Here is a 27640-nt window from a genome sequence, read left to right as displayed (position 1 = left end):
CACAGCCCAGGACCCCATGTCAGCCCCACAGGGCCATCAGTCCCTGCCCCAGTGATGCTGCAGCAGGGCTGGTCTCCAGGTCCCCTCAGCCCAGCCAAGATGGGCCCACCCATGAACTGATGTCACCGTGCATCTGCCTGATGATCTGGTCTCTTGGCTGAACCTGGTCCCCATCTCCAGATCTTCATCCTTCAGGGGTGGTGATGGATCCAGGCTGGTGAGAACTGTGCCACACTGGCCATGTGGTTATTGTACTTGGTTCTCAGCTCCCTATCCTGAAGGGAAGAGCTGTCCCTCACTGCTCCCTGACAATATCAATGGGAAGTGGCCAAATCAAAAGTCCATGGTCTTTCTGGCTAAAACTACAGGAAGAAAAACAGAGACAAATATCACATAGTAAGGGTTGGGTTCCAGCGTGTGAGTTACTGCAGTGCATTTAATCTCATTCCTCTTTAAACTTCTGTGGTAATCTATTGGGTAGTTTTGCATATTCCTTTCTATACTCATTTAATTGAATTTGTTCTTTGTCATCTTTACTTCACTGAATTATACTTTGTGTCTTTTCCACTCCCATTCTCATCCTCCCTTTCCCACAGCATCATTTGAGCAGGCCACAGAGCCTTTCTATTTCCCATGGCCCTGGCTCCACTACTTTTCCTCAGGTTGGTGCTCCTTGCCTCTCTGGGAGTTTTTCTGTCAGACTCTGTGCTGCCTTTTCCCATGTACTCGTTTTTTCTCCTCACTTTGGTTCTTTTCAATCCCCAAATTGGCTCTTCCTTTCGCTTGCTTTTTTGTGGGCTGGTTGGTAACAGTTTTAGCACACTGGCAGCCTAATTGGTGTTGGCATCCCTGAAAAGGAGGATTTTAAGGAGTGATTTTAGGTGAAAATGTAATAGCACTGAAGGTGCTTCAGAAACTTCTTCCAAAAAGGGAGGCAGCAGAGGAGAAAGCAGAAGTTATTTCTTTGTTAGTAGGGGCTAATGGTAGCAGAGGCTAGAAATGTGCCTGATCAGGAAGTAAAGTTGAGCTTTTAATACTGCACGAGAAATGATAGGTAAAGAAAAACTTCGGAAGGCAAGACAAGGAGATGACATGGGGTGAAACAGAGGGGGAAAAGCTAAAAGTCAGGCATAAGAAGGTGGTGTAATGAGAATAAAAAGTAGTTTAATGATGGCAGTGAGGAAGGTAGCACTGCAGTTGCTGAGACCAGAAAGAAATCTGATACAGTAATGGAAGGCTGAGATGCCCACGGCAGGGAACAAGAGTTTTAGCTTGTGCCTTTTTTGGAAATTGTGGCTTTGTACCTGCCTCACTGCTGTGAAGTGTGCTACTCTGCAGGACACCCCTGCCAGCCTCTTCCTCAGTAGCCCCCAGTCTAGCTCCTGTGTTGTCTCCCTGCTGAGCTTGTACCTGTTCTCACGTAACACCTTTCAGCCCCTGGTGCTGCAAGTGAAATGATGTCAGACCCTGGCGCTTGTTGGCAAAATGACCCAGCTCAGAAGGTTCTTCTAGCCCTTGGCTGTCTGCAGCCTGCTGGAGGTTCCTAGTCCACTTCATGGAGCAGGCAAGTCTGCCTGCTGAGACTCCAGTTTCTGGGGTCTTCCTCCCTCCTGTCCATCCATAACAAGTTTTACAGGAAGAAGGGGGCTGCAGATCTGGGTGAGCAAAGGTCTTGCTTATAAAGGCGCAATTCACCCTGTTAGAACAGTACACTCAGAACTGTGTCCAGCAAAGCTTGTTTTTCCTGTTCATTTTTTATTCTGGCTGTTCCTGGGGGCTTTCTACACGTCATCCCTTCCTCACCTTCTATGTACCCATGTACATATCAGTATGTATGTATTTGCAGTTGTCTTTTTGAAGGGATTAACAGTGCTTAAGTACAGAATGGAGCTCAACAACTGAGAATGTTATCTGTTTCCAGAGATTTTCCCTACCTTCCACGGAGCTGCCCTGGTGGTACTTTTTTTTACTTTTGGCTTCAAATGTATCAGGAACACAAATAAGTATTGTTATAATTTTTGTTATAATTGTTGTTATTTATTATTAATTATTATTGTTATAATTATATTCTTTTAATCTGGAAACCCTCACTTATCATCAGATAAGTGCAGAGGGTCACCCCATATGCTCAGCTGGGACCGAGTGAAAAATTCTTCGCGAAAAATTCGCTTGAGACACACCTTTGTAAGTTTATCACCGGGAGACTTTAAATCCTTATCAAACTACTTAGTTTACTTGGAGCAAATAATATGCCAGTGTAACTGATATTAATGTATTTCTGAGCTACACGTATGTGTGTATGTATATATGTACATATGCATATAGTTCAGAAATATATATATATATACACACACGTGAGTGTGTGTACATGTATTTCTGTGCTTGGATAATAGGTGCCATACATAAAGACTTAATATTATTCAACATTACCAGTTTTAGGACTTCACATTGTTTATAAAAGTATCAAAATATTGTTTTTTTCAGACAGATTTTTTTAATACTTCTTTAAAAACTGCAGTTTTTTCAATTACAATGGTTCAGCAGTTCCAGGAGAAGGATTAGGGAATGCTACATTATGAATCATTGTTTTATCAGTTCAAGGATAGAATGATGTACCAGTGAAACATGTTAAAGACAACACAATCTACTCCTTTGATGCCTGTGCTACGAATAAATCTGCATGGCAGAAGGGAGAATTTCAATCTGAGTGTCATGTACTAGGTCATGTACTCACATGACTTTATCATTAAAACATCTTTGGGCTGCCTAAATAATTCCTAATTGAAAGAGTATTAGAGATTTTATATCAGACCTTGTTTTGGTCAGGGGAAAAGGAACTCATTACAAAACCAAAGGTGGTAGTTGGATAAGTGTGAGTGGTTGTGGTGTAGCTACATATGGTATGAACTGTTAAAGTCCAGACTGCTAACAGACGTATGGAATGGTTACAGAAGATCTAGTATCATAAAATGGAAAGCAAGTATGAGACAAATAAACCAAGAGAAAGCAATTTAAGAGAAAAAATAATCTGATAACTCAGACATATGACAATTTTGTGAAAGCCCTGGAAAAGTACAATCTCATCATTGAGACAGAGAGCTCTTTTGGGTCAAATGATATAGCCTGACATACAGGGGATGTGCAAGTATGTTGCCAGCCTCTCCTCCATACCCAGTATAGCATAGAGTAAAGGGGGACGTTGAAAGTAATTAAAAGCAGAAAATTGTCACAAATTTCTTGAAGGAAACAGAAGGATGGAAAGAACATTTTATGGTCAGCAAACTTGAGAACAAAGATATGAACAACAAGATACAACTTTTTTTGGTTTTGTTATGAGGAGTGTGTATATCAGGAAGAAAATAATCTTAATGGATTAGCAGAGGGAGGTGGTAGAATTATCAGTAATGCAAAGAAGGTTGGAATTCAATTTTATGAGAGCTTCAGGCCTTTTTCCCCATCTTGCATGCACATGAGATAATTGACATTGCTTTCTCCAATATCCTGTTCCCTGTTTGCTACCATTCTTGGCTTGAGCAATTGCTCTGGTTGCTCTCACATAGAAATTTTGTATTATGTTATAGGAAATAGACCTCACTAAACTGACTCACTAATTTTGTTTGGGTTTGGTTGTTTAAGGTAATAACATTGATATAGTGGATTTAGAATTTTTTAAAGCACTTGACTTGATACTGCAGCATGTTTTGGCTAAGAAGCTAGAAAGCCATCAAATCAGCTGGACACACATTGAAGGAATTAAACACTAGTTAACTGACAGGCCTCAAAAAAATCTCCTCACTTGATAGAAGTCCTTCTGAAAGCGTTCTTCAAGAAAGGGTTCTGTAGGTGTCATTCCTCTTACCACCTGGTTTACTGTTTAGTAGTGTCAAAGAAAAAGTTATAAAACGATTTCTGATGAAATCTGCAGAACCCAATAAGACATGCAGAGTTGAAAATATTAAGCCATAGCTATGTTTGGTTGATCTATAATGTTGGATCTGAAGAACAAGCAAAAACCAACAGTGCACTGTAAGGCTGTTATCTAGAAGTTTTTATGCTTCATTAAAAATAAAAAAACAAACAAAAAATCCACAGAACTCCCACAACTGTGTGTAACAAGAACAAAGCAGGTTAATGCCCTATACTTAGTTTTTAGTATTGTCTTCTCTCTTCGGGGATATGCTAGTTCCAAAGAGACGTTTAGATCTCTGACTCCTTGCTGTGTTCCTTTTCACTAGAGAACATTCCTGTCTTTTTTTTTTTTTTTTTGAGTCCTATGGTACTGTCTTTCCACCTTGCTTGTGGGAGCCCATTCTGCTGCCCTGTGGAACTAGACTATTTATTATAGAGTTGTTATGTTAATAGACTCACCACACCTTTATTGACGAATGTCTTGTAGTTACCCAGTTACATTAAATCACACTTAATTCAAGGTAGGATAAGGTAAAATGCAATTCGAAGTATTAATTCATTACACCTAAAATAAGCAACACAATTACAAATATCTGGAAAAGATCTAAGTGAAGAAATAGAAGAAAAAGTTCATCTGATCTACTGACACTAATGTATCACAAAGCTGTTTTTTGTTTTGGATTTTTCCCCCCCCTTTTTCACTTCCAGATGACTTGTCCCTCTTCTGACAAAATGACTCTCAGAATTTTCTTTCCTCTTGTTCCTCAGGGTGCTCTTAGGTGATTTTCATCATTGGAGGCCTTGCATTACACAGAAGTTTGTATCGGGGATCTCCCATCAGAAAACATCTTCAGAAGAAGCCTTCAGACTTCACCTTCAGGTAGCTTCTCTGAATAGTCATGTTGACCTCACTTGTTGATGTATGGTTTTAGCTCTTACAGCCAATCTGCAGTCTGAAGTTTTCTAAGGGGTCCAGACAGATTTCACCTCTCACCTCAGAGCTCGTTCTATCCCTCCTTATGGTCTGATCATTCTGAATTAAAACAAAGATTCTTTTGCTTCCACAATCATGCAAATGTCTTAGAAGAAGAGTTGTCTCCTGTCTTTGACTAGCTCATAAACAGCTTCTTTCCCTCAAGGGGGCACGTCTTTTTCATTACCCTCTGGTGACTCAGGGACATGTTTCATCATTAAATATGTCTATGGCAGACCTTATATTCTGTACCAGTAATTTAATTAACAAATATATATGATACAAGTATCTAAATAGGGTAAATTAATCTAGTTCATTTTCTGGTTCCTGAGACAGTTATGATAACAGTAGCTACCCTGAGGTGAGAGCATTTAAGGTAAATGAAGCCCAACCTCTTTCTCCTAAGCATACACTAACAAGGAGTCTCTGTACAGAATTATGTGGTGTCATATTTATTTTAATTGCTACACAGTGTGAAATTGTGTCTTCAAACCACTTCTGAAAAAGAATAAAAAGGCATCACTCAATCTTGGACCTCATGAGATCAATGAACAATCTGATTGACTTTAGCTGGCATTGAAAACAGCCTTTGATGCATTAGAAGTCAATAGATCGCATGATGTGCAGGGGAGAATTGACGTGCAGTGAAAAAAAAAGGTTAAAGGCTGAAGATCAACCCATATTTTTTCTTGTAGCCTTTTCAATGGTCTTATGTAGCCAAAAATGCAAAAATATTGGCTAAATGCCATCATGTGTAAGATACTGCATTCACTTGAATGAGTATTGTAACAGTTTAATGTAAACACAAATAAATTGCTAATAGGTGTGACTGCAGATTTATTCATAATGATGCTTACAGGTCAGAGATAGTGAACAGTCATCCCTCTCCATTTCTCAGGTCATGAGAGATTTAATAATTAGTAATGTTGTTAACTGTATGAGTTTGAAGATATTCTAGTAAAGATGTATGATATAATAATCACCCGTCAGGCCTGAAAGGGAGAAGATTTGTGTGCAAGTACATTTTCAGCAACTTAACTAGCGCTGCCTCTAGTGCTGTCTCAGAACACACAGCAAACCAGTTTCCATTATGGCAGCTGGGAGTTATGTACACCCACACTGGAGGGGGTGAGGGACACCACAAATAACTTCCAGAGTGGTCCTGTTGTTATCTTTGTGAAAACCAACCAACCAATCAAAAAGTTGTAGTTACATCCTCAAGAAATCCAGGCAATTATGTGTTTATTGCTAGCAGGTTCAGAGTGAAAAATTGAAAAGTGAAAAAGAAAGACAGTGTTGCTTGACTTTCTTGATGGTGCAGACTTTATGGGACAGAAATAGAATGTCATGTTTCCCAGTTGTTATGGTTCTGCACTTAATTTTACTACTTCAAATAAAAAGTTATGAAAAGCACACTGATGAAGAGCTGTCTAATGGGGGCAACACAGTAAGATTGCACAGAGGACTGGGAGCTCCCTCTCCAGGAAATGCAAGGGGACAGAATGAGTGAGCACAGGCAAGGGAATACATTGAGTGTTTAACTGCATTGGCCTTTCTCTCCTTTTATCTGTGAATATGGAACATCTCCTTTTCTGTTGTTTCCTCTACTGCTTCTATATTCTTCTTGCCATAGTGAACCATTTTGGGGCTCTTATGCTGCAGCAGCAATTGTAGCAAACATAAATACACTGCAGTATCTTTGGGAGAGAGAGAATGGGAGAATTAAGCTATTGTTAGTTAGGATTCTCTGCTGGAATGTGGAAGAGTGTCTCCTGCAATGAATATTGATTTATTTGTACGAAGTTGAAAGCTTCAGGGCAAGAGATGGGAAGAATCTCATCCTGAATGCCTCATAGGCCTGTTGCTGGTTACAGAAAATGTTGTACTCCCAGACTCCAACAAGAAAGGTTACTTAAAAAAAAGTACATCTCTGTAATCCTAAATGAGGTTATGTTACACAGTGTGAAGGGATGGCTGAGTTTGCTTGGCAGGAACACCAGTTTTCAATGAGGAGAAGGGAGGAGTATTTGCTCATATGCAGTTCATTGTTCTGAGAAAAGGGGGAATTTTGTAGTACTTTGAAATGGTCATATTTTTTGTCTGTTTGGTTTAACAGTATAATTGTGGTGAGTCTTTTTCACAGGAGAATTTTTACTTATTAGCAAAGACTGTTTTTATAGGGCTTGAAAGGTCTTTCTGCTATCGTAAATTCTGTAAGAGAATGGCATGTTACCTTTGTTATATCAGTCATACAAAATCTAACTTGTATTATCTTTCTTTGTTGACAGAAGGGCAGATTTCCCCTTTGGAGATCACATCATCTTCCTTCCTGTGAAAATAACATGAACCAGAAGGTGTTAGTTTTCCTTCTCCCAAATTTTATTTTTGGGATATTTCTTTTTGGGTTTTTCTGTAAGAGGCAAAAAACCCTAACAGGTGAGTAAAGAATTACCAACAGAAAGATAATGTTTTCTAGAACTGGGGACACCTTTCCGAAATGTGATAGAAAGTATATGTGGAGCCTAAGTGATAAACAATGCTACAAAAATATCCAAGGCCCTGTCACTGTGATACCTATCTATCTTAGCAATGTATGGGAGGAAGAACACTACAAAAAACAGTTGACATTGGAAGTGTTAGAACATCCATCTTTCTTAGACTAATATTGCTAACATGTTGAAAGTTTTCATTTTAACAAACTTTTCGCTAAGCAGGATAGTTTGTTGCATGTTTGCCATAGTGGAGTCCAGTGACAGTAAACAAAAATTTGATTTTAGCATCTTCATTAGTTTTTGTATGCAGGGAGATAGATAAAGACTTATATAAGTCTATTTCACACTAATGGTTTAAATTTCTTCCTTGTTTGTAGGTGCTTTTCCTGATCCCACTGAAGATTGGCTGGCAATTCAAAATGATCGCAAAAGCACACTGGCTTCCGTCTGCCTGAAGAACAACCTTCTTAAATTAAGAAGCAAATCGGATTCTCGTGTTGCAAGCCATCTCTTTGTGGAGCACAAACATAAGTTTATCTACTGTGAGGTGCCCAAGGTAGGCTGCTCCAACTGGAAGAGAACTATTTTTCTTCTCCAAGCAGACTTGAATGCAGAAGCTTCTGAAATTGAGCATGACCACATCCACCAAACCTCACTGATCAAAAAGCTGGTGACTTACCCTCCTGCCATACAAAAGGGATTTCTGAACAATTACACCAAAGTGATGTTCACCAGACATCCATTGGAACGGCTGGTTTCAGCTTACAGAGACAAACTTCTGCACTCTGAGCCATTCTACAGTATCACTGTCGCTAATGAGATTAGGGCAATGTTCAGGAAAAACAAAAATTCTTCCGAAAAAGTGAGTTTCCAGGAGTTTGTCAACTTCGTTATAGCAAAATCACCGAATACTCTTGACATTCATTGGAAACCAATGTTTCTGCTCTGTGATCCTTGCAACATTCACTATGATATTCTGGGTAAGTATGAAACTCTTGGGTTAGATTCTGAGCATGTTCTGAAGATCATTGGAGCACCAGAGAGCCTGCACTACCCCAGCTTGAAGAGGTATGGCTCAGAGAAACGAACTAACGGTGATATCACCTTGGAGTATCTCAGACAATTGAGCTCAGAACAAATTGAGAAGATCAAAAAATTGTATCAAATGGATTTTTTCTTGTTCAACTATACTATGAAATATGAAGATTTTTCCCTGAATTGACTAATGTAGGTTAAACAAAGAACAGTTTCCTTTATACAAAATGGGCTGAACTTGTCCTCACAGGTGCTTGATACGTGAGTTGGTGACTGCTGCTGAGATTTTACTGCTGCTTGGAGACATGGTTTATCATCCTAAGTACTCTTACAACAAATCCCTGCCATGATCTGTTGTCCTGTACAGTACCTATATGGAATGATTGTCTTCCTGTTGATCATTAATGGCATATGTTGGTTTCATGAAGACTGTTTATGTTAGCAAGAGATAGGGAAAGGATGAAGAATGTTTTTCACATTTATTATTTTAGAACACCATTTTTTAACAGAAATAATTTTAATTTTTTGTTAGAAAAAGACATATGAAGCAATAAATAATTTGCTTTAGAGTCAAACCACTCTCTGTCTGCAAGAGCCTCAAACATGAATTCTGTAGGAAAGGAACAAATAACCTCAGGTGCTTGAAGCTGCATTACACAGAACTTAATGCCTGATTATATTCCCCTCTGGCAGTGCTCTCACCACAGCCCACCAGCTGCATCCCTCAAGCAGTATAGTTGACAGCAATCCAGCCAGGGTTTCCCTTGTATCTCTGCAAAATCTTCTGATGAGCAGGTCTGGTGTTCATGGTGACTTTGCAAACTCTTTTCACCATCTTTGTGAACATTACGGTCTGATTTAAGAGGGAAGGTCTAAAAACTGTACCTCTTTTAAGAGAAGTAGTTAGAGGTACCTTCCAAATTGTACAACTGGAGGGGTGCAGGATCTAAAATCTCAGTGGGTGACTCATCAATTATCCAGTCAACTGACTGGCCACTCAGCACAGGGAAGACAGTGTTTGGACTTCCCCCATTTGTGCCTGCTGGAGCCCACGAGCCCTTGGGACTTACCTGAGCATGGCACTTAGGTGGAATGGATAACCTCAGATAATACATTTGGTCTGTGCGCTGCTTTCTCACCTCAGAGGAGATTGAGTGCAAATAAATTGTAGAATTATGGTAAGGGTAGCAATGAAGCATGTGGGAGAAGCAGCTCAAACCATTATCCACTTATTATATGCCTAGGTGTCTTTTGTTTTAGATGGCCAAGGGACCTATAACTGCTAGTGTATTAAGTACGAGACTTGCCCCAGTTTTTTGAAAATCTATTGCCTAATCACATTGAAAATTAGTTTGTAACTGTATTAATTATAGCAAGTTTTAGGAACTGATCGTGAGTATTAGCACCACCTTTAGGGGATGTTAGTCTCTTGGGAGCTAACTTGAAAATCTCTCAAAATGTCCTTAGTTACTATCAGCTATATCTGCAAATGTACAAAGGCTGGAAGGCTCGTCTTGGATCCAAAGTTGGCTCACAGCTTCTCATTACATAGAAAACGACAGGGACAAAATAACTTAATCACACTGCAGCCACCAATTGGTATAGCCATTGCTGCCAGCAGCATGGCCAAGTGAGAGGGAAAAGGCGACTGGGAAAAATGGATACAACAGGATTTTGAGACATGAAGGTTGTGAAGAGAGCTCCCAGTGTAGGGAGTGGGATGCAGGGGTGGTCTACCCCAGAGGGAAGATGATATATTGGACGTCAGCTGGACACACTCATGAGAGCATGGTGACAGAAGAAAGCAGAGGGAGAAGCTCTGTGCATGCCTCCTTGATGGCAGATGGTACACAAAACCAGGACTACTGTTCAGTACATCTGGGAGCTGTCGCATGGCTGACTATTCCATAAATGGGGCAGCTTTGGCACAGGGAGAGATCCCAAGTGAGAAGACCAAGACCAAGCAAGAACAGCAAAACAATTTTTTTAAAAAATAGCTTGTGATTTTGTGTGGAGTGATTCATGGTTCTGGATGTTACCATATTTGGTGTCCCCAATCCTGCTATCCCCTGACATGGGACTGCTCGTGCTGCCCTGGCAACCCTGTAGTTCACATGGATTTCTTTTTACTTTTTAATTGTGCTGAGGCAGAGAAAGTTGGAAATCACTCCCATCAAAGTTAAGGCTATGCAGAGGGATGAGTGTCTCTCTCTCTTTCCTGAATCAGAGCCATCTCCATCTACATGCTTCTCCTACTTCTTTGCCAGATCATGCAGAAGAGGGGAATAAGATTTGCTTCATAACTTGCTTCTACGTGATAGATCCCTCCAGAGCTATAAGCTTCAACAAGGATACTTTAATTTTCTGGCACCATCAGCCAGCCTAGGAAAACTCTGAAGAAATGATACTGACAGAGTTTGATAGGTGTCTTCGTTATCAGCACTCTAGTGTTAATACTCCCCTCCTGTTTCTTGCTTATAGATATGAGTGACTTTCTGTTCTTATTTCCTCTTTTACACAGGATCACATATTCTTCCTACAGTGGTGACAGAAAATGGATGGCTAATCCATTCATCACAAGCACTAGTCAGTAACAGAAGGTTATCTATTAATGCAGAAAAATCTCAGTAACTATTCACAACGGACTTTCAGATTTGATATTTGCCTATAGGAAACTGCAAGTAGCACATTGCCCAGAACCACTGGCTGCTGTAAAGCTGTTCAGCTGGTGTGGGTCTCAACAAAAAAACAACACAGAGGACATGCATGTGCATGTGTTGCACATATAACAACAATTCTAGGAAGCAGTGTCATACAAGAACGGTAAAAGTTATGCATTACCAATGCTAACAAAATGAGAATAACTGGTTGGTATCTGTTGGAAAACAGAAAAAAAAATGGACATTACCTTATAAAGGATCTTGTAACATTCCCCTGCAGGCATTTTTTAACGCTCAACACAATTTACTGCATTTCCATTTCTGTGAGCTTGAGAATACGCCCTAACACCCCCCACCCAAGAGCTGCTGTGCAGTGGTGCAGGAGTACATAAGAGTTCTGCAATGTATTTCAGAGTTAATGAAAACAATGGTGATTTGCTATATGTTATAAAAAGCTTTCACAGCTTGTGAAGATGGGCACGGAAATTTGCGCTGAGCTCAAAACATGAGTCTGCAGGAGAAAATTGCACGGTCTTTAGTACTTGCATTGAGTTGGCTCTATTTTTTAATGCAAGCTGTCGAGCGGCAATGCTTGTGGAAAATTCTGGTCTATAATATTTCCTAACTTGTAAGGGACTGCCCATTGCCAAGAGCAAAGTGGGGAATGCATCACCTTGTTTATTCCCCAGCTGAACCCCGAGGCTCATCCCACTGGATGGCATTATCAGTTTGTCGATGAAAGGGCTTACTGTTATTTCATTCTTGATATTGTAATGTAATAAAAGTTGATGAAGGTTCTGGATCTTGTTCTAGTCAGCCCACAGGAACTGCAAGACACCTGTAAACTTTATAATGAAAATGATGACTGTCTCTTCAGAGCATGCGAGAGAGATTTCTGGTACTATCTTCCCTATAAGTGTACTGTCCAGAACAAAGGCTCTAAGCTGAGCTGGCGTCCCTCCTGCCTTTGCCTAGAGAATAATCCTCAGTGGAGCTTCTTTCCTTTGGGTGCTAACTCTGGGTGATGTTTTCCTAGGAGGAAAGTGGGTGCTTGCAGTTGGGAGCAGGGGTGGAGCTGGCGTGGTGGAGCTTGGGCCCCGGGATGGATTACAAGGGGCAGGGGGTGCCATAATTAATCTTCTGATTTATTGTTATATGTCTGTGATGTGATGATTGCTGTGTTTCATTTCTAATTACTGTAATAAACTCTAGTGAGTTAAGACATTAATCTGTTTGTTCATCCTTCTCAAGAACACCTGTTTTTTTAAAAAAAAACAACTCAGAGCTGTTCCATCAAATCACAACATAGGCCGCATGCTATTAGACAACAATAAATACAAAGCCATTTGGCTCTGCTTTGGTGCATTAATGTAAAGCTGTCTCACAGGACTTCTAAAGAATTGGAAGACTTAGCAAACACTAATGAGTGTTCCAATTTGGAGAAAAGTTGAAGCTAAGCAAGGAAAGGAAGAGAAAAAAAACTCTTGCAAAGTCAAGCTTGCAGCTTTCCTACAAGTCTTCCTATTAACAGTGAGGAAATAGGGCAGAATCTTCCCATTCTCAGGGATATCCATGCACACACCCTTTCAGGATAAGTATCCACAAACCTGACATCATACTTTCTTTGTGAAGGTATAACAGATTTGATAGTTGATCAGTGTTTGTCATCAACGGAGTCCATGTCACTAGTTGTTCCTTGAAGCAGATGTTTCCTCCACTTAAAAGTGATAATTCTGCCCGTAAGCAGTCCTGATTTTTCATACAGTTTTGAATGTGAGCTTTAACAGGTAAACTGTGATTAGTGGTTTCTCATTCAGAGAACTTCCCAAAGCAGGACAGCTGTGAACAGAATAAAAGATGTCCACAGAAGAACAGTGTGAGCAATGAAACTTCGAGTGTTCGCTGCCTCACAGAAGTGTCATCTGACCAAGGGGAAGAAAAGGAAACACCACCTCTGCAAGTTATTGCGCATCGACCTCATGGCTCACAGCTAGAAGGTGATTCTATTTCTGCATTCAGACTGTTAATACATAAAAAGCTTTAAGCCCTATGAACTCCAGTCTGTCATAGAGCTATAACAAGGAAAAAGGAAACAGGAAAAGACACATGCTCAGTGGTGTAGGCCTGGCATGATTTCTCCCTGTCACAGCACTTATCTCCCTTCCTACCAGAATTATATGCTAGGTCATGTTTTAGTATAAAACAAAAAGTTATTATATTATATAACTCACATAAATTAACGTAAACCAAACAAAATCAAAACAGGCAGAGAATTTACTTGACAGAAGGGTCTGAAATTGCAGGAAGTCCTCTTGGAAGTTTTGCCTGGGTATCGAATGTACACAGGTGTGCAGTTACAATGCTGTTTCCAGTAAGAACTATTTTTAAAGAAAAAGCTCAAGTGATCATAAATCTCAGTCAGTATACTGAGACTAAGATTCCGATAAATCAGCAGATCAAAACTGAGTGATACATCACAGGATCAGGGCTGTGAAAAGGCACCGGCTCAACACTGTTTCAGCACTACCTGTGTGTGTGTCACCTTTGCTCACAACTACCAGAACACTTTTGTTATACCTCCAGGATCTTTTTTCCGGAGATGTACCAAAGCTTAGCAAGAAGGAAGGGCTTCCTCAAAAAGCCCCATCATCCTACCCTGTAGAGATATTGTTAATAAGATTATACATCACTCATGGTGTCTCACCAAAGGTACAACAGTTCAGCCATTACTGGAGCTCAGAGCAGAACTTAGCATGAGTACATATTTCTATGATTTAGCAGAAGTGTGGGGAAAGCTTTTTGCCTACAAATCTGTGACAAATATCCTGACTCCCACCTTACTTGTTTGCATTGGTCCCCCTTTTTTCCCCAAATTCCTTCTTCACTATTCACCCAAACTGCATGTATGGACTCCTGCTGAGTTCCCACAGTTAGGAGCCACCAAACAGGTGCTGCAGATGCTGACTTATTTAGGCAGAGGTTGTTGCCAGGTGCATGTTGCTGGATGCAGCTATTGTAAGAAGTCTTTTTGTGTGAGAAAGTTGTTCAAGCACCTGCTCCATGAGTGAGATATTACTACAAGGTGAGATGTGAATATAAATAGAAGAATGTTTTGAAGGCATTTTTCCCCCCTAAAAATAAACTCATCTTCCATTCAGATAGGCTTAGTGGGTAAGGGAGAAAGCTAATTTTGTGATCATCAACATCAAGTCTGAGAGGCCCCTGTTAATTATAAACTAAAAGGTTTATAATTAATGAAATGAGGCTGCACCTCGAATACTGTGTTCAGTTTTGGGCCCCTCACTACAAGAAGGACATTGAGTTGCTGGAGTGTGTCCAGGGAAGCACAACGAAGCTGGTGAGGGGTCTGGAGCACCAGTCTTATGGGGAGCGGGTGAGGGAATTGGGGTTGTTTAGTCTGGAGAAGAGGAGGCTGAGGGGAGACCTTATCGCTCTCTACAACTACAGAATCACAGAATCACTGAATCATTAAGGATGGAAAAGACATCTAAGATCACAAAGTCCAACCATCAACCCAACACCACCATGCCCACTAAACCATACCCTGAAGTGAGGTTGTACCTGAAAGGAGGTTGTAGTGAGGTGGGTGTTGGTCTCTTCTCCCAAGTAACTAGTGATAGGACGAGAGGAAATGGCCTCAAGTTGTGCCACGGGAGATTTAGACTGGAGATTAGGAAAAATGCCTTTATTGAAAGAGTAGTCAAGCATTGGAACAGGCTGCCCAGGGAGGTGGTGGAGTCACCATCATTGGAGGTGTAGACATGGCACTTCGGGATATGGTTTCGTGGGCATGGTGGTGTTAGGTTGATGGTTGGACTTGATGATCTTAAAGGTCTTTTCCAACCTTAATGATTCTATGCTTCTATGCTATGATTCTAAAAGAAATAGGAAACCCTCTCTCATGAGGGGCCATCATTCTCTACAGGGTTAAATTTTGTTTACCCCCAGAGATTTGTCCCCAGGGGTGCCTACATGGTAAAGGAGCCCCTTGAGACTTCTAGCTTTCGGTAAGCATGGGAAAGTAGAGTGATGAAGTTGGGAGAGAATCCACCTGACATCTAAACATTAAACAATTGATTCTGGGTCCATCCCGTTCCAGAAAGACAGCACTGGTAAGAAATAAAAATGGGAAAAAATCAATCAAATTAATATAAACAAATTATTATCCTGAAGATTTTTGGTATTCAGTAACTAAATTGTACATTTTTTGGTCTTTGTTTATTAGGTTCCTATCTGGAAGCCTGAGATTACGGGTTTGGCTTTTTCAGGGTCTTGCTGCGCAGCAACTATTGCTACAGGTAAAGCCCTTTAGGTTTTGTGATTTTAAACAAAGGGTCATAGAATCATAGAATAGTTTAGGTTGGAAGGGACTTTTAAAGGTCAGTTAGTCCAATCCCCCCTGCAATGAGCAGGGACATCTTCAACCAGATCAGGCTGCTCAGAGCCCCATCCAACCTGACCTGGAATGTTTCCAGGGATGGGGCACCTACCACCTCTCTGGGCAACCTGTGCCAGGGTCATAGCGATGCTTTTATTTGTAACAATATTCTTTGTTGCTGTGCAGATCCAGACACCCACTTAGCTGTACACCATGCCAGAATTTGAATTTGTTCCCCAAATTCATGTTGCTGTGTTTTACAGGTGGTGGGACCCTCAGGAGTACCCTGTCTCACTGCTGGCAGCTGACTGTACGCTACGTGTTAGGCATTTGTTACAGTCTCTACCAAAGCTTTTCATTTTACTCAGGTTTTGGGGTTTTGTTTGTATCAGGTTTAGTTGATGAAAATATTTAGTCTCTCTAAAATTGTAATAATGCATCTAAAAAAAATAGCTCTGAAATAGCTGTTTTAACCATTTATTTCATATGTAAACTGTTCTATAAATTCTTTATATGAACTTAAGTCTTGCAGTCTTAGTAAATATGTATTGGAATTCCTTTTTGCTTTGCTTTATTTTTTTCCTAATTTATGTTCTAATAAACCTTGGATTTTATGAGTTTAAAACATTTTTCTATCTTTTATGGCAGCACACTGCAAGGCAAAGATGTAATCAGGTCTACCTAAAAGGGCCCCTATCTTGGGCATGCACCACACCCTGCATAACAATTAACAATTTAAATTTATTATTGAAGAGGAAGGTGTCTATATTGATTACAATAATCTTGTGGTGTTTGAAGGGTAAAATATATAAACAAATCAGTACATCAATGAATATTTCCTGCTTTCTCCCTCAGGATAAGGCATAGCCAATGTGTGCGTCTCCATCTGAAAGCACGGGAGGGATGTTCAGCTATTGGTAATATTTTACAGGGCTGTACTGCAGTGCTTCATATTCCTATCTGACTATGGAGACTTCCACAGGACATTCCTCCAGGGCAGGCAACACATGAACTCTGGAAAGCACAGCAACACTTTTTGATACAGGTATGCAGCAGCAAGCTGATTCGGATGCTTACACAGCAATATATCAACCTGTTTAGAGACGTGAATGCAGGTTATCTTATCCTACAACTATGTATGTGGAGTGCTTTCCACATTTGAATTTAGGTTGAAAAGGACTTTAGAATCAAAATTTTTCACTTACAGGGTTAATGCTCTAATCTGAAAAGAAAAGTAGGATTTGCTTCCTGTGGCTGTTGGGTTTGAGGAAAATCAGAGTCCTTTATCTGTGGGGCAGGTGTATTCTGTGCACACTGATAAGCAAGAATGCTTCAAAGTCTGTGAGGTCAGGGTTGTCTAGCCTGGAGATTTCAAGTGGTCACAGGCAGGAGACAATACAGATCTTGGAAGGTGCCACAGCAGTAATTCAAGTATCTCTGAGAATATATTAATGAAATGCTTGGCAACAACAGTATAGATAAGAGATTAGAACAACTGTACTTTTGACCTCTAGTGCTTACCTACTGAGTGTAATGACAGTGTTTTCCTCTCCTCGAGGAATGAAGAGCTAGCGGAGGTCTCCACAACACCTTGCACCCGGAAAAGGAGAACTGGGAAATCTGAGTTTAATCCTTTTATTGAAGTGCGCAAAAACCTTTGGGACACCAATGATGGCCAGAAATTATTTGTAACAAGAGGCCTGGAGACTGCAGCCCAGCACCGCTGCACCTTTAAGTGGGGCTGAACACAATAAACACTGATTCATCAAGGTCTCCTTGTCTCTTAAATTCTGCTCTATACTTAAGCTTACATTCATCTGGCCTACCCCATCAAAAGGCCTGGGATGCCAGATACAGTGTACTTCACCTTTTCTGGAACAGTTTTTGGTGGTATTCCTGCAGGTGTTGAAATTAGCACTCCATGATTTTTCACTGATATGTGTAATTGTTAATTCCCCTTGCAAAGAAATTTCCTAGACATCTTAGAAACTGAACCTGAAGGGGACCTCACGAGACTGTTCCAGGATTTATTACTTCTCATTCACTGGCTCATGGCACCAGAGTCCTGGCTCCCAGCTAAACTCCCTGATTTTAACTCCGGGCCCTGCTGGCAATGCCAGCTGCTGCCCGCAACTGACCGACAAAGCTCTTTATCAAACAGCTTAGCAAGCCATTTTTTTCAGGCTTTGCACACTGGCTATGTTTTAAAGAACTTTTGTTCATTTTTGCTGCTCTCCTTTGAAATATCTCCAGTTCCAGGTGGTCTCCATCTCTCCTGAAGCACGTTGCCCAAAGCTGCATGCAATCCTGTGACTCTACAAGCGCCACATAGACTGAAAGCATGAACTCAGGTATGTCACATATTACATTCCCATTTGTAGTGAATTGTACTAGTGCATCACCTCTTTTGTTTCTAAGACTGCACCATGATCCTGCATCCAAACATCCCAGGACTTGAGACTTGGATTCTAATCCAAGCTTTTGAACCTGGAGTTGTTCAAACTCTCCAGCCTCATATAGCCAGACTTTCGGAGGGGTTTTGTTGTTGTTGTTGGGTTTTTTTTCTTTTTTTTTTCTTTTGGCAGCCAGCACCCTTGGAAATTAGACAAATTTAAACATCCATATGTCTTTGAAGCAAGTAACCAATTATTCATCCAAATTCATATAGGGCCATCTCGTGGTGAAGTGTGGGCTGGGCGAGAGTGAATTACCCAGAGGTACTCGATGGCTGGTGTGTTTCAATTCTTTTTTGACCCGAAGTCATGTATCTCAAGACTCTTGATGCCTGTTCTTTCTCTCCCTCTGCTTCTCTCCCCGTCTCCCTCTGATTATCTTTCTCGTACCCTGGAACAAGAATTCAGTTTCAACTTGGCCACTGGTGGCTTTCTTGTCCCAGTAGTTCATCAGTTTGCCACAAGCCTACCTTCCTAACTTGCTAAGATGTGAGGACTGTCCAGCTTCTGACACTGGAAATTACTTTGTACTGCTCCTCCAAGAACTTGTTGTTTCTGTGTTGCACTTAGCTTCTTCCACAATGAAAGCCTACTAGCTATCTCTTTTTTTTTTTTTTTTTTTTTTGCCTGCAACTGGGCAGGAGGGTATGGCATGGATTTGACTTACCAGCTCTCATTAAGTTCTAACTGAACTTCATGTTTCAACGTTATATAAAAATTAATTACTAAGACAGTTAATTTCCAGTTGCCTACATTTGAAAAGGCACTTTCTTTTGTGTGCTTTTGTTCATCTCTGTCATTTTTTCAGGGAGATATTTATCCATTCACTCTCTTTGAATATCTCTCTATTGAGTTTGATCTTCATGTGATGATTCTGATATGTATGAATATCTAACCTGCCATTAGGCATTTTCTGTGTAAAGTGCAGCTCAGTACATCTATTATTAATCTCAGCAAAAATTCTGCTGATGTGTGTACGTGATGAAATCTGCAGATAACATTGTTTTCCACAAATCCATATGCGTGTGTTTGAAAATGATCAAAAACTGCCTGGGAGGGAAATGCAATTCCTAGAATGCAAACAACCCCCTGGACACTTCATATCAGTCTCCCTGTATCATCTCAACCCAGTGTTTCCATTTCTGAAGGTACTTCTGCCCTCATGAGGCAATTTCTCAAACCCTTTGGCAAGTAATTTGACAACATTATAAACAAAATAGGATTCATTATTCCTCCAAATGAAAAAAACATGAAAACATTAGGTTCTATTTAGTAAGCATCATAACTAAGTTAGTAGTCACCCTTGCCAACCTTAAAAAAAAAAATCAAGCTAAAACCAAAGCGTGTTTCTTCAGGCTGATAACAACCCCACTAGGGAAGCAAAGGTTTTCTCCTTGCAATTTCAAAGAGGATGTGGTTTTCTTTGCTTCCTATCTGGTCATCATGCAGCCTTGCAAAATTGCACTTACCTAAGGCAATAGTATGTACTGGATGCATGAGTAAAATACCCCTGACATTTTTTGTTTGTTTTTCCTGTATTTTTTCCATCATGGTAAAGACTGCATTAATAGTTTTCTATGCCAGTAAAAGTATGCTTTTTTCCTCCCCTAGTACTTTTGCAAGGCTATTTTGGTTATATCTGTATATTAGGACAAATTGTGCAACTAGTCCCACCAAAAACAAACCTAGGGATGAAACAGTGGAAAGCACCAAGAGTTCAGGAGGCCAGAGGAATGCTTGATTGCTGAGACACCTATCCTATCAGAGGAATCAGAAGAATGTGCTGAAAGATTGACCACTCCAGGCTTATAATAGAGTTATATGTAGTTCCTTACGAGGAAAAATGGATGATTTAATCCTATCTTGATTTCAGTGTCTTTTTCTAGCAGTCTGCTGTCTTGGAAAGAGAAACAGAGCTGGAACCCCAAACTAATGATCTGCAATTCCAATTTAGGTACTAAAGAGAACTCTTTGTGCTCTTAGCAATGGCGGAAACACCAAAAACAAGTGCCAGATAGTAGCTCAGCACACAGATATGGTAGCATTAACTTTTGCAGCAGGGTCCTGGGTAGTTTGTTCATGTACAGGATTGAAGAAACCCATCAGAATGATAGTGTACGAAATCTTGGAATTTATCCACTAGGCTAAAGGAGAGGAGAGAGAAATTTATGTTCTGATTTGGGGGGGGAAGGGGGAAAGAAAAAGATCTGTGGCCCTAGGGGAAATAGATAATCTTCTCATGGTCCCCATTATTGATTTACTTCAGCATAAATTGAGAGTTAGTATTTCTTTAATGCAAAAATCAGAAATTATTTTCCATCCAGCCTACTACCTGCTTTACTTTCAAAATAATAGGAAAAAAGAAAAGGTAATTAAAACTACATACACATTACCGCAGAAGAAGCTTAGAAGAACCAGATCTTAAGCATACTTTTTACAAGTTTTTTCATCTAATTTTTATACTGGTTTACTCTTGCAACATGTAGTGCAATAGGCTGTCCATTGTGATCAGTTACACAGCATCATCGGTTGTATCATGTGTTATGTCATGCTTGCATTAGCTGCATCATTATGGTTACAGTGTTATCACTTCTTAACTGTTTAAGATCCTTGTTCAGACACTTTTCAGAGGCATTACTAGTAGCAGTAATTTTGGGGACTTCTAGATGACAACAGAATACGCGTTCTCTGTTTTGAAGACAGAACTTGGTTTTCAACGCCACTTTCGTACCAATAGCCTTACAACGACTGGCACTACCAAAGCAAGCTACCCATGGCTTGTGTGGAACCCCCAAAGTTCAACTCTGTGGGAGAAAGGGGTGGGTTTGGAAGAGGCGGGGTTCCCCGGGGTGGTCCCCGGGAGCTGTCCGCGGTCCTGAAACAGCCCTGCCTCCGCCCCGAGGCCACGTTGATGTGCTGGTGTGAAGTGGTAACAACCCTATGGCAGAACGCTTATGTTAGCAGGGAGGTTGGACATCTTCTTCTCATGCTCTGTTTTAATTCTGCTCTTCTTCCTGGTGATTCTCACAGATCGCTTTTGTCCCCCGTCACATTTATTGTCGACTGGAGGAAGTCATTATGCAATATGCTTCTTTGTAACACTCCTTGCTTAAAGAATATGCCAGGTACAAGTAGCGAAAACCACTCTAAGACAGAGACAATAAGCATGTACTTACGTTAGTGCTAAATTTGTTCCTATGACTTCAAGTAAAGAAAGCATGTGTAAACACTTCTCACACTTATTTTATTTTAATAAATAAAAAGCATGCAAATATTTAATTTTATGGAACATCACCAACAACAAAAGACCAACCTAGAGAAAATGTTTCCTGAGTATTTTTCCAATTTATTTTAATTTTTATCCTCTCTTCTACTTCTATTTCTGTTCTATATTTCAGTTGATGGCAGAGGACAAATAATCAAGTCTTGTGAATAAAAATCCCTGTCAAGTGTTTCATCATACTCTGATCTAGTCTAAGAGGTGGGCAAATGTGTGTACAAACAGGCATGCTGAGAATATGCAGGAAAATGTGAACATTGTTATAGACAGATTTGCACTCAGTTGCAATCAGGTCATTCCAAAGAGCACCTATATATCCTAAAAAACTCCGTAAAACATTCTAAGTATGAGTAACTCTGCACAAGCACAAACTAGACCCTCACACTAAAACAAAGATGCACGCTCATTGTTTAGTAATTGCTCTTGCTTACCTTTTCCTTAAAATACATTCATATGGCATCACTAATATCACCAGAGTGTGTCTATGATTTTTCAGGATGTATGTGATTTTCAGTGTAGCACTGGCAAAGCAACTGTGTAGACAAATATTTAATGTACTAAGCCTTTCCCCCCATCCTCACAGCTATTCAATTGTTGAGTAAGAAGTTTTAAGAGTGTTCCAGAAATGTCCCTCTTGAAAAAGGAAATAAAAGCCTGTGACTGTTGGGATATAAACTTCTGACCACATTTGTGTAGTAACATCCTTCATTAAAAAGACTTTCAATTCAGCTACAGTGACAGATTGTTTTAATAAATATTACTCGTGATGGTTTCTGTGGAAAACATTAGATTCTGCTTTAATCTTTGTTAAAATCTAAACTAGTTATTTCAGACTTTCAGTTTTCTCCATAACCTGGAGGGTTTTTATAATTTATACTTTTAAATGTCTTAAAAGTGGAATAGCCTCTTGCTGACATGTATTTTAATCTCCTCTGATAGGGAAGAACCATGATTTGTTCTTTAAATACACCCCTGGGTTGCAGGGTGAACCAGTGAAATTAAACTTCGAGAAACTTCACAGGAAACTGCCCTCAGACAAAGAAGCAGAACAGATCTGGCAGATCTTTGAGGACACTTTCCACAAAGTGCAAGAGCTCTCTATCCCCAGGTATAAGAAATCAGGAAAGGAAGGCAAGAGGCCAACATGGCTGAGTCAAGACCTGATGGGCAAACTAAAGGGCAAGAAGGAAATGCACAGGCAGTGGAAGCAGGGACAGGTATCCTGGGAAGAGTACAGGAACACTGCCTGGTTGTGTAGGGATGGGGTCAGGAAGGCTGAGGTGTGACTGGAGCTGAACTTGGCAAGGGATGCAAAGAATAAAAAGGGCTTCTACAGGTATATCAGCCAGAAAAGGAAGGTCAAAGAAAGCATACTCCCCTTGATGTGCTAGACTGTCAGACTGGTAAGAACAGATGAGGAGAAGGCTGAGGTACTCAATGACTTCTTTGCCTCAGTCTTCACTGGCAGTGTCTCTTCCCACACTGCTTGAGAGGACAGACTGCAAGATGGGGACTGGAGGAGCAAAGTCCCTCCCACTGTAAGAGAAGATCAGGTTCAAGACCACCTGAGGAACCTGAACATACATAAGTCTATGGGTCCTGACGAGACACATCCCAGAGTCCCGAGAGAACTGGCTGATGTAGTTGCCAAGCCACTCTCCATGATATTTGAAAAGTCATGGCAGTCAGGTGAAGTCCCTGGGGACTGGAAAAAGGGAAACATTGCAACCATTTTTAAAAAGGGTAGCAAGGAGGACCCTGGGAATTACTGACGTGTCAACCTCACCTCCATGCCTGGGAGGATCATGGAACAGATCCTCCTAGAAGCTATGCTAAGGCATATGAAGGGTAGGCAGGTGATTCAAGACAACCAGCATGGCTTCACTAAGTGGCAAGTCTGACTGACCAACCCAGTGGCCTTCTATGATGGGGTGACTACATCAGTGGACAAGGGAAGAGCTACAGAGGTCTATCTGGACTTCTGTAAGGCTGTTGACACGGTCCCCCACAACGTCCTTCTCTGTAAATTGGAGAGATATGGGTTTGATGGATGGACTGCTGGGTGGATGAGGAATTGGTTGGATGGTCGCATCCAGAGGGTAATGGTCAATGGCTCAACATCCAGATGAAGGCTGGTGATGAGTGGTGTCCCTCAGGGGTCCATACTGGGACCAGTACTCTTCAATATCTTCATCAATGACATAGTGGGATTGAGTGCAGCCTCAGCAAGTTTGCAAATGGCACCAAGCTGAGTGGTGCGGTTGACCCGTCTGAGGGACGGGATGCCATCCAGAGGGACCTGGACAAGCTCGAGAAGTGGGCCCATGCGAACCTTGTGTGGTTCAACAAGGCCAAGTGCAGGGTCCTGCACCTGGGTCAGGGCAATCCCCGGCATCAATACAGGCTCAGGGATGAAGGGATTGGGAGCAGCCCTGCTGAGAAGGACTTGGGGGTACTGATGGATGAAAAGCTGGACATGAGCTGGCAATGTGCACTCGCAGCCCAGAAGGCCAACCCTGTCCTGGGCTGCATCAAAAGCAGCCTGTGAGGACAGGCTGAGAGAGTTGGGGTTGTTCAGCCTGGGGAAGAGAAGAATCCAGGGAGAGCTTATTGCAGCCTTTCAGTAATTAAAAGAGGACCTACAAGAAAGATGGGGACAGACTTTTTAGAAGGGCCTGTTGTGACAGGACAAGGGACTTAAACTAATGGTTTTAAACTAAAAGAGGGTAGATTTAGACTAGATGTAAGGAAGACTTTTTTACAATGAGGGTGGTGAAGCACTGGTGCAAGTTGCCCAGAGAGGTGGTAGATGCCCCATCCCTGGAAACATTCCAGGTCAGGTTGGATGGGGCTCTGAGCAACCTGATCTAGTTGAATATGTCCCTGCTCACTGCAGATGACCTTTAAAGATCGCTTTCCAACCCAACCTATTCTATGATTCTATGAAACAGTCTGCCCGTACACACAGAGAGACATATCCTGCTCTTCTTTAGACTATTTTAAAACAGGAGTAAATCCATAGAAATGAATGTGAGCAGTACTGTAAGCACAGGCAAACATGTCTTGAAGTTCTGAGGGGGTTATAAATGGCTGGCCAAATATAACAACTGTGCTTACTTAAAGCGTAAAGCTAATAAGTGGTTTCACAGGGAACTATGAGGAACATCGTTGTTAGGCTGAAATGTAATCATCTCAAACACATGACAGCAAAACTTCCTCTTGATTTATTTCAACATTTGTGTTTGGATTTTCTGCTAAAATGACAGTTGTGGAAGCTGAATCTTTTATTTGAGCTGAGAACAGGCAAAAAACAAGCAAAACCCATGAGAGTTTCTTAGGTGCTCTTCTACTAAGCTGCAGGCACTTTGAGGAGGGAGCACACAATTCACAGGTTAAACTAACAACCTGCAGCCAGTGATGCTGTTATCATTTATTCACCTGGCTGCTCCTTTCAGCATGTGCTTCCCATCATGGAATAGCACAACAGAGGCCCCTTCTCTTTTCCCATTTTATTCTATTGTCTGGATTTGTTGGCCCCCAGGCCAACACTAAGAGCGCAAAGGAAAAAGGTAGTGGTGACAGGCTGCGAGGGAAGTGGGAAGGAAAGGCTTTACTCTTCCCCTTTCATAAGGAAGAACAGCAACTGTCTGCAGCATGAGATGGGGCAGATGTGGGAGAAAAGTGTTTTTTTCTCCCAAGTGTTTTCCAATCACTTGTGACCTCCCCTCTCTTCACCTCCAGTGTAGCTCTTACTTCCCATAGTACCTTCCTACCCTTCCCTATAGACTAACCATATGCTTTATGTACCAGCAGACTACAGTGAGACATTTTGTGGTGCTTAGGGACATGGTTTAGTGGTGGAGTTGGCATTCCTAGGTTGACAGTTGGACTTGATGATCTTAAGGATCTTTTCCAATCTAAATGATTCTATGATTCTGTGATTCTATGATTTTGGTAGCAGGGGTGCTGTGTACACTCCTTATCCTGGCCTTATCTTTGTGTCTTTTCTCACTATCATGGCTGTCACCTTACGATCTCAAACACTTGCAACCCCTTCTCCCAGGGGGGAGTGGCATCTGGCTGTGCTTGAGGTCTGTTGTCGCCCCCACTACCTCCCCCTCTTGCATCTGAGTGTCTGAGGTAGCTGAATAGTTCGAGGTATGTTTGTTCAGTATGACTTGGAAATGTAATTTTAATTCCAGCCACGAGGGGACCTTCATAGCTTATTGTCTCTTTCCTGTATGTTCATCTGATCCATACATCGAGATCTATACAACCATGCTCACTTCCACCTAAATACTGCGTCTCCCTCCTAGCTGAGGATCTGCTCAAATGCCAGTATCCCCTCCTCATATCCTTTGCAGCTGCATCAACTTTTTTCCACTGCTTAAACCCGAAAGCTTCCTTCCTGTGTTTGCCCAGCAGTTTTGGATTCCCCTTTCAGGTCACCAAGTTTTCTACAGGCTCTGGGTTGCTCAGGAGTAATATCACGGGGTACAAGTGGTATTACTGCTGAGCTGGCAGCTGGGCTGGGGAACAGAAAAAGTGATTTCTGCATGTGCCGATCCACACATTCTGGCCAGAGATCCAGGGAAGGGGACAGCTGAAGCATTGTTTGTGTCACTTTGCATCCAGCCACAGTATGATTTTAAAAACTGCTGCCTGAGTTACAGCTATGCTGCTTCTTAGGTAAAAGCAGATTCCTAAATCCTTTTTCATATGGCATTCATTGAGGAGATGTCCAGAGATTATATGAAAAGCCTCCAAGCCTTGCACAGAGGAATTTGGTAAATACCCTACCAAAATTAATCTGAAAAATAAAGAGCTCCCATTTATTGCAGCAATTGGTTTCACATTATATAACCTGGGTTTGCAGTCCCATTCGCCTCTTGCACGCGGTACCTATGCACTTGGATAATTTGATTTGGTTATGTTTGCCTGACAAAAAAAGGATGGGACTGTAACATGCGCTAACCTGCTCACTTAATCTAGTGAGCAGCAAAGACAGCAACCAGAACACCCAGCCAGGGTCCCCAGCCCATTTGATGTTAGTGACTGGACGACGAAGTTGTCTACCCTCACTGCCACTGCGACTGCCAGCTACACCGAGCTTGCCACCTGGCCCAGCCCAGAACCTGCTCTGCTCCCACCTTCTCTCTGCAGAGAAGCAACATCTCTCAGCAGAGTTGCTCCCGACTGACACCATTCCTGACAGGAAGTCAGCCCATCCGTTGCTTTCCTTTTGTCCTTTCCAGTGGAGCTGTGATCTTCATTTCAGTCACTGGGGGAACTCCTCTCTTCTCTGAGAAGTCTCATGTGGGCCATGAAGTATTTTGTATGTGCTAAGTTAAACCCAAGGCTCCCCTCTAGAGAATATTTAGACCGTTGTCTATGTGAAATCTTTCAAATCTGTTAGAAGTGCCCATAGCCTCTTCTTTGCCTTTACATCGTCAAGGCTTAGACACCCTATGGGAATGCAAACTGAAAGGAAGTACAAATAAGCAATGTGTTAATGATAACAAAGTTTAGAAAGGGATTTCATGGGAACGAAATAGCCTTTTTTTTTTCAATATAAAAAAAGGCAGAAAGTTCTTTTTGTAGCAGGAGTGTGTGAAATGTGAAACTGAGGCAGTGAGAAGCAATACCGATACGAACTAGAATGACTGTGATAAACAAAACTTTTTACCCCTGCGGGTGGGAACATGATCTGGTGTTTACAGTAGCAGAGAGCAAATTCGAAGCGCACATTTCTGCCCCTGAGTTTATGCCTGCAGTCAACTCATTTACTGTCTGTACATCAATTTACCCATCTGTAAAATAGGGACACATATATCTGTGTCTTATCTGATCTAGCTCTTGCCAAGCGTCGTTAATGGATGCTGACAGCCCTTTGCTGTCAGGAATGCAGGATTTCACAAGTGGAAAGTACAAGTCATTACCACTTTGCCAGGACGCCAGCACCACTCCTTTTGTTAAACCAGTTGTACACTTACAAGCAAACGTGGTGATACCCAACTGACTGAGGAATCTCTTTCTTCTGGTAGTGTTGAAAGACTTCAAGTTAAATCTTACACAAACTTCAGAGATCAGCAGCTCTCTAAAGTTGACATGCTATAAAAGCAGTCAACTAGACCTATCTAATCTTATCCAACCAACCACCACTAATTGATATTATTAAAGTGACATTTTTCTATTTTTATACACGTATTTAAATTAAATGTATTGCATATATTTTGTTTCTATCTTCGTTAGTTGGAAATAAAACCTTTAAAATGATATTTTATAACTGAACAATTGATTAATCTTAGCTCTATGTGGAGTGAGTTGGTGGTCCCAGAACCGTTGCTAAGGTTAAAGTTTCCTAAATAAGGAAACTTTAAATAAGGTTTCCTAATCATAGACCACACATAATCCTGTAATTGCAGAATCAGCAAACAGA

At 41.2% G+C, this 27640-nt stretch overlaps 1 protein-coding gene across 1 annotated transcript; it reads left to right on the top strand.

Annotated features, from left to right (window-relative positions):
* Window positions 1-7224: 7224 nt before the first annotated feature.
* Window positions 7225-8596, top strand: LOC309405160 (carbohydrate sulfotransferase 9-like; the record flags this gene model as incomplete). The annotated part of the gene is made up of 2 exons (XM_081999857.1): window positions 7225-7318; window positions 7752-8596. The coding sequence occupies 2 exons, from the start codon at window positions 7225-7227 to the stop codon at window positions 8594-8596; spliced, it is 939 nt and encodes a 312-aa protein (XP_081855983.1).
* Between the last annotated feature and the right edge of the window lie 19044 nt (window positions 8597-27640).

The sequence above is a fragment of the Phaethon aethereus genome (assembly GCF_964289735.1).
Source record: "Phaethon aethereus genome assembly, chromosome: 5".
NCBI lineage: Eukaryota > Metazoa > Chordata > Aves > Phaethontiformes > Phaethontidae > Phaethon > Phaethon aethereus.
This window is presented reverse-complemented; position numbering and strand designations above follow the sequence as displayed.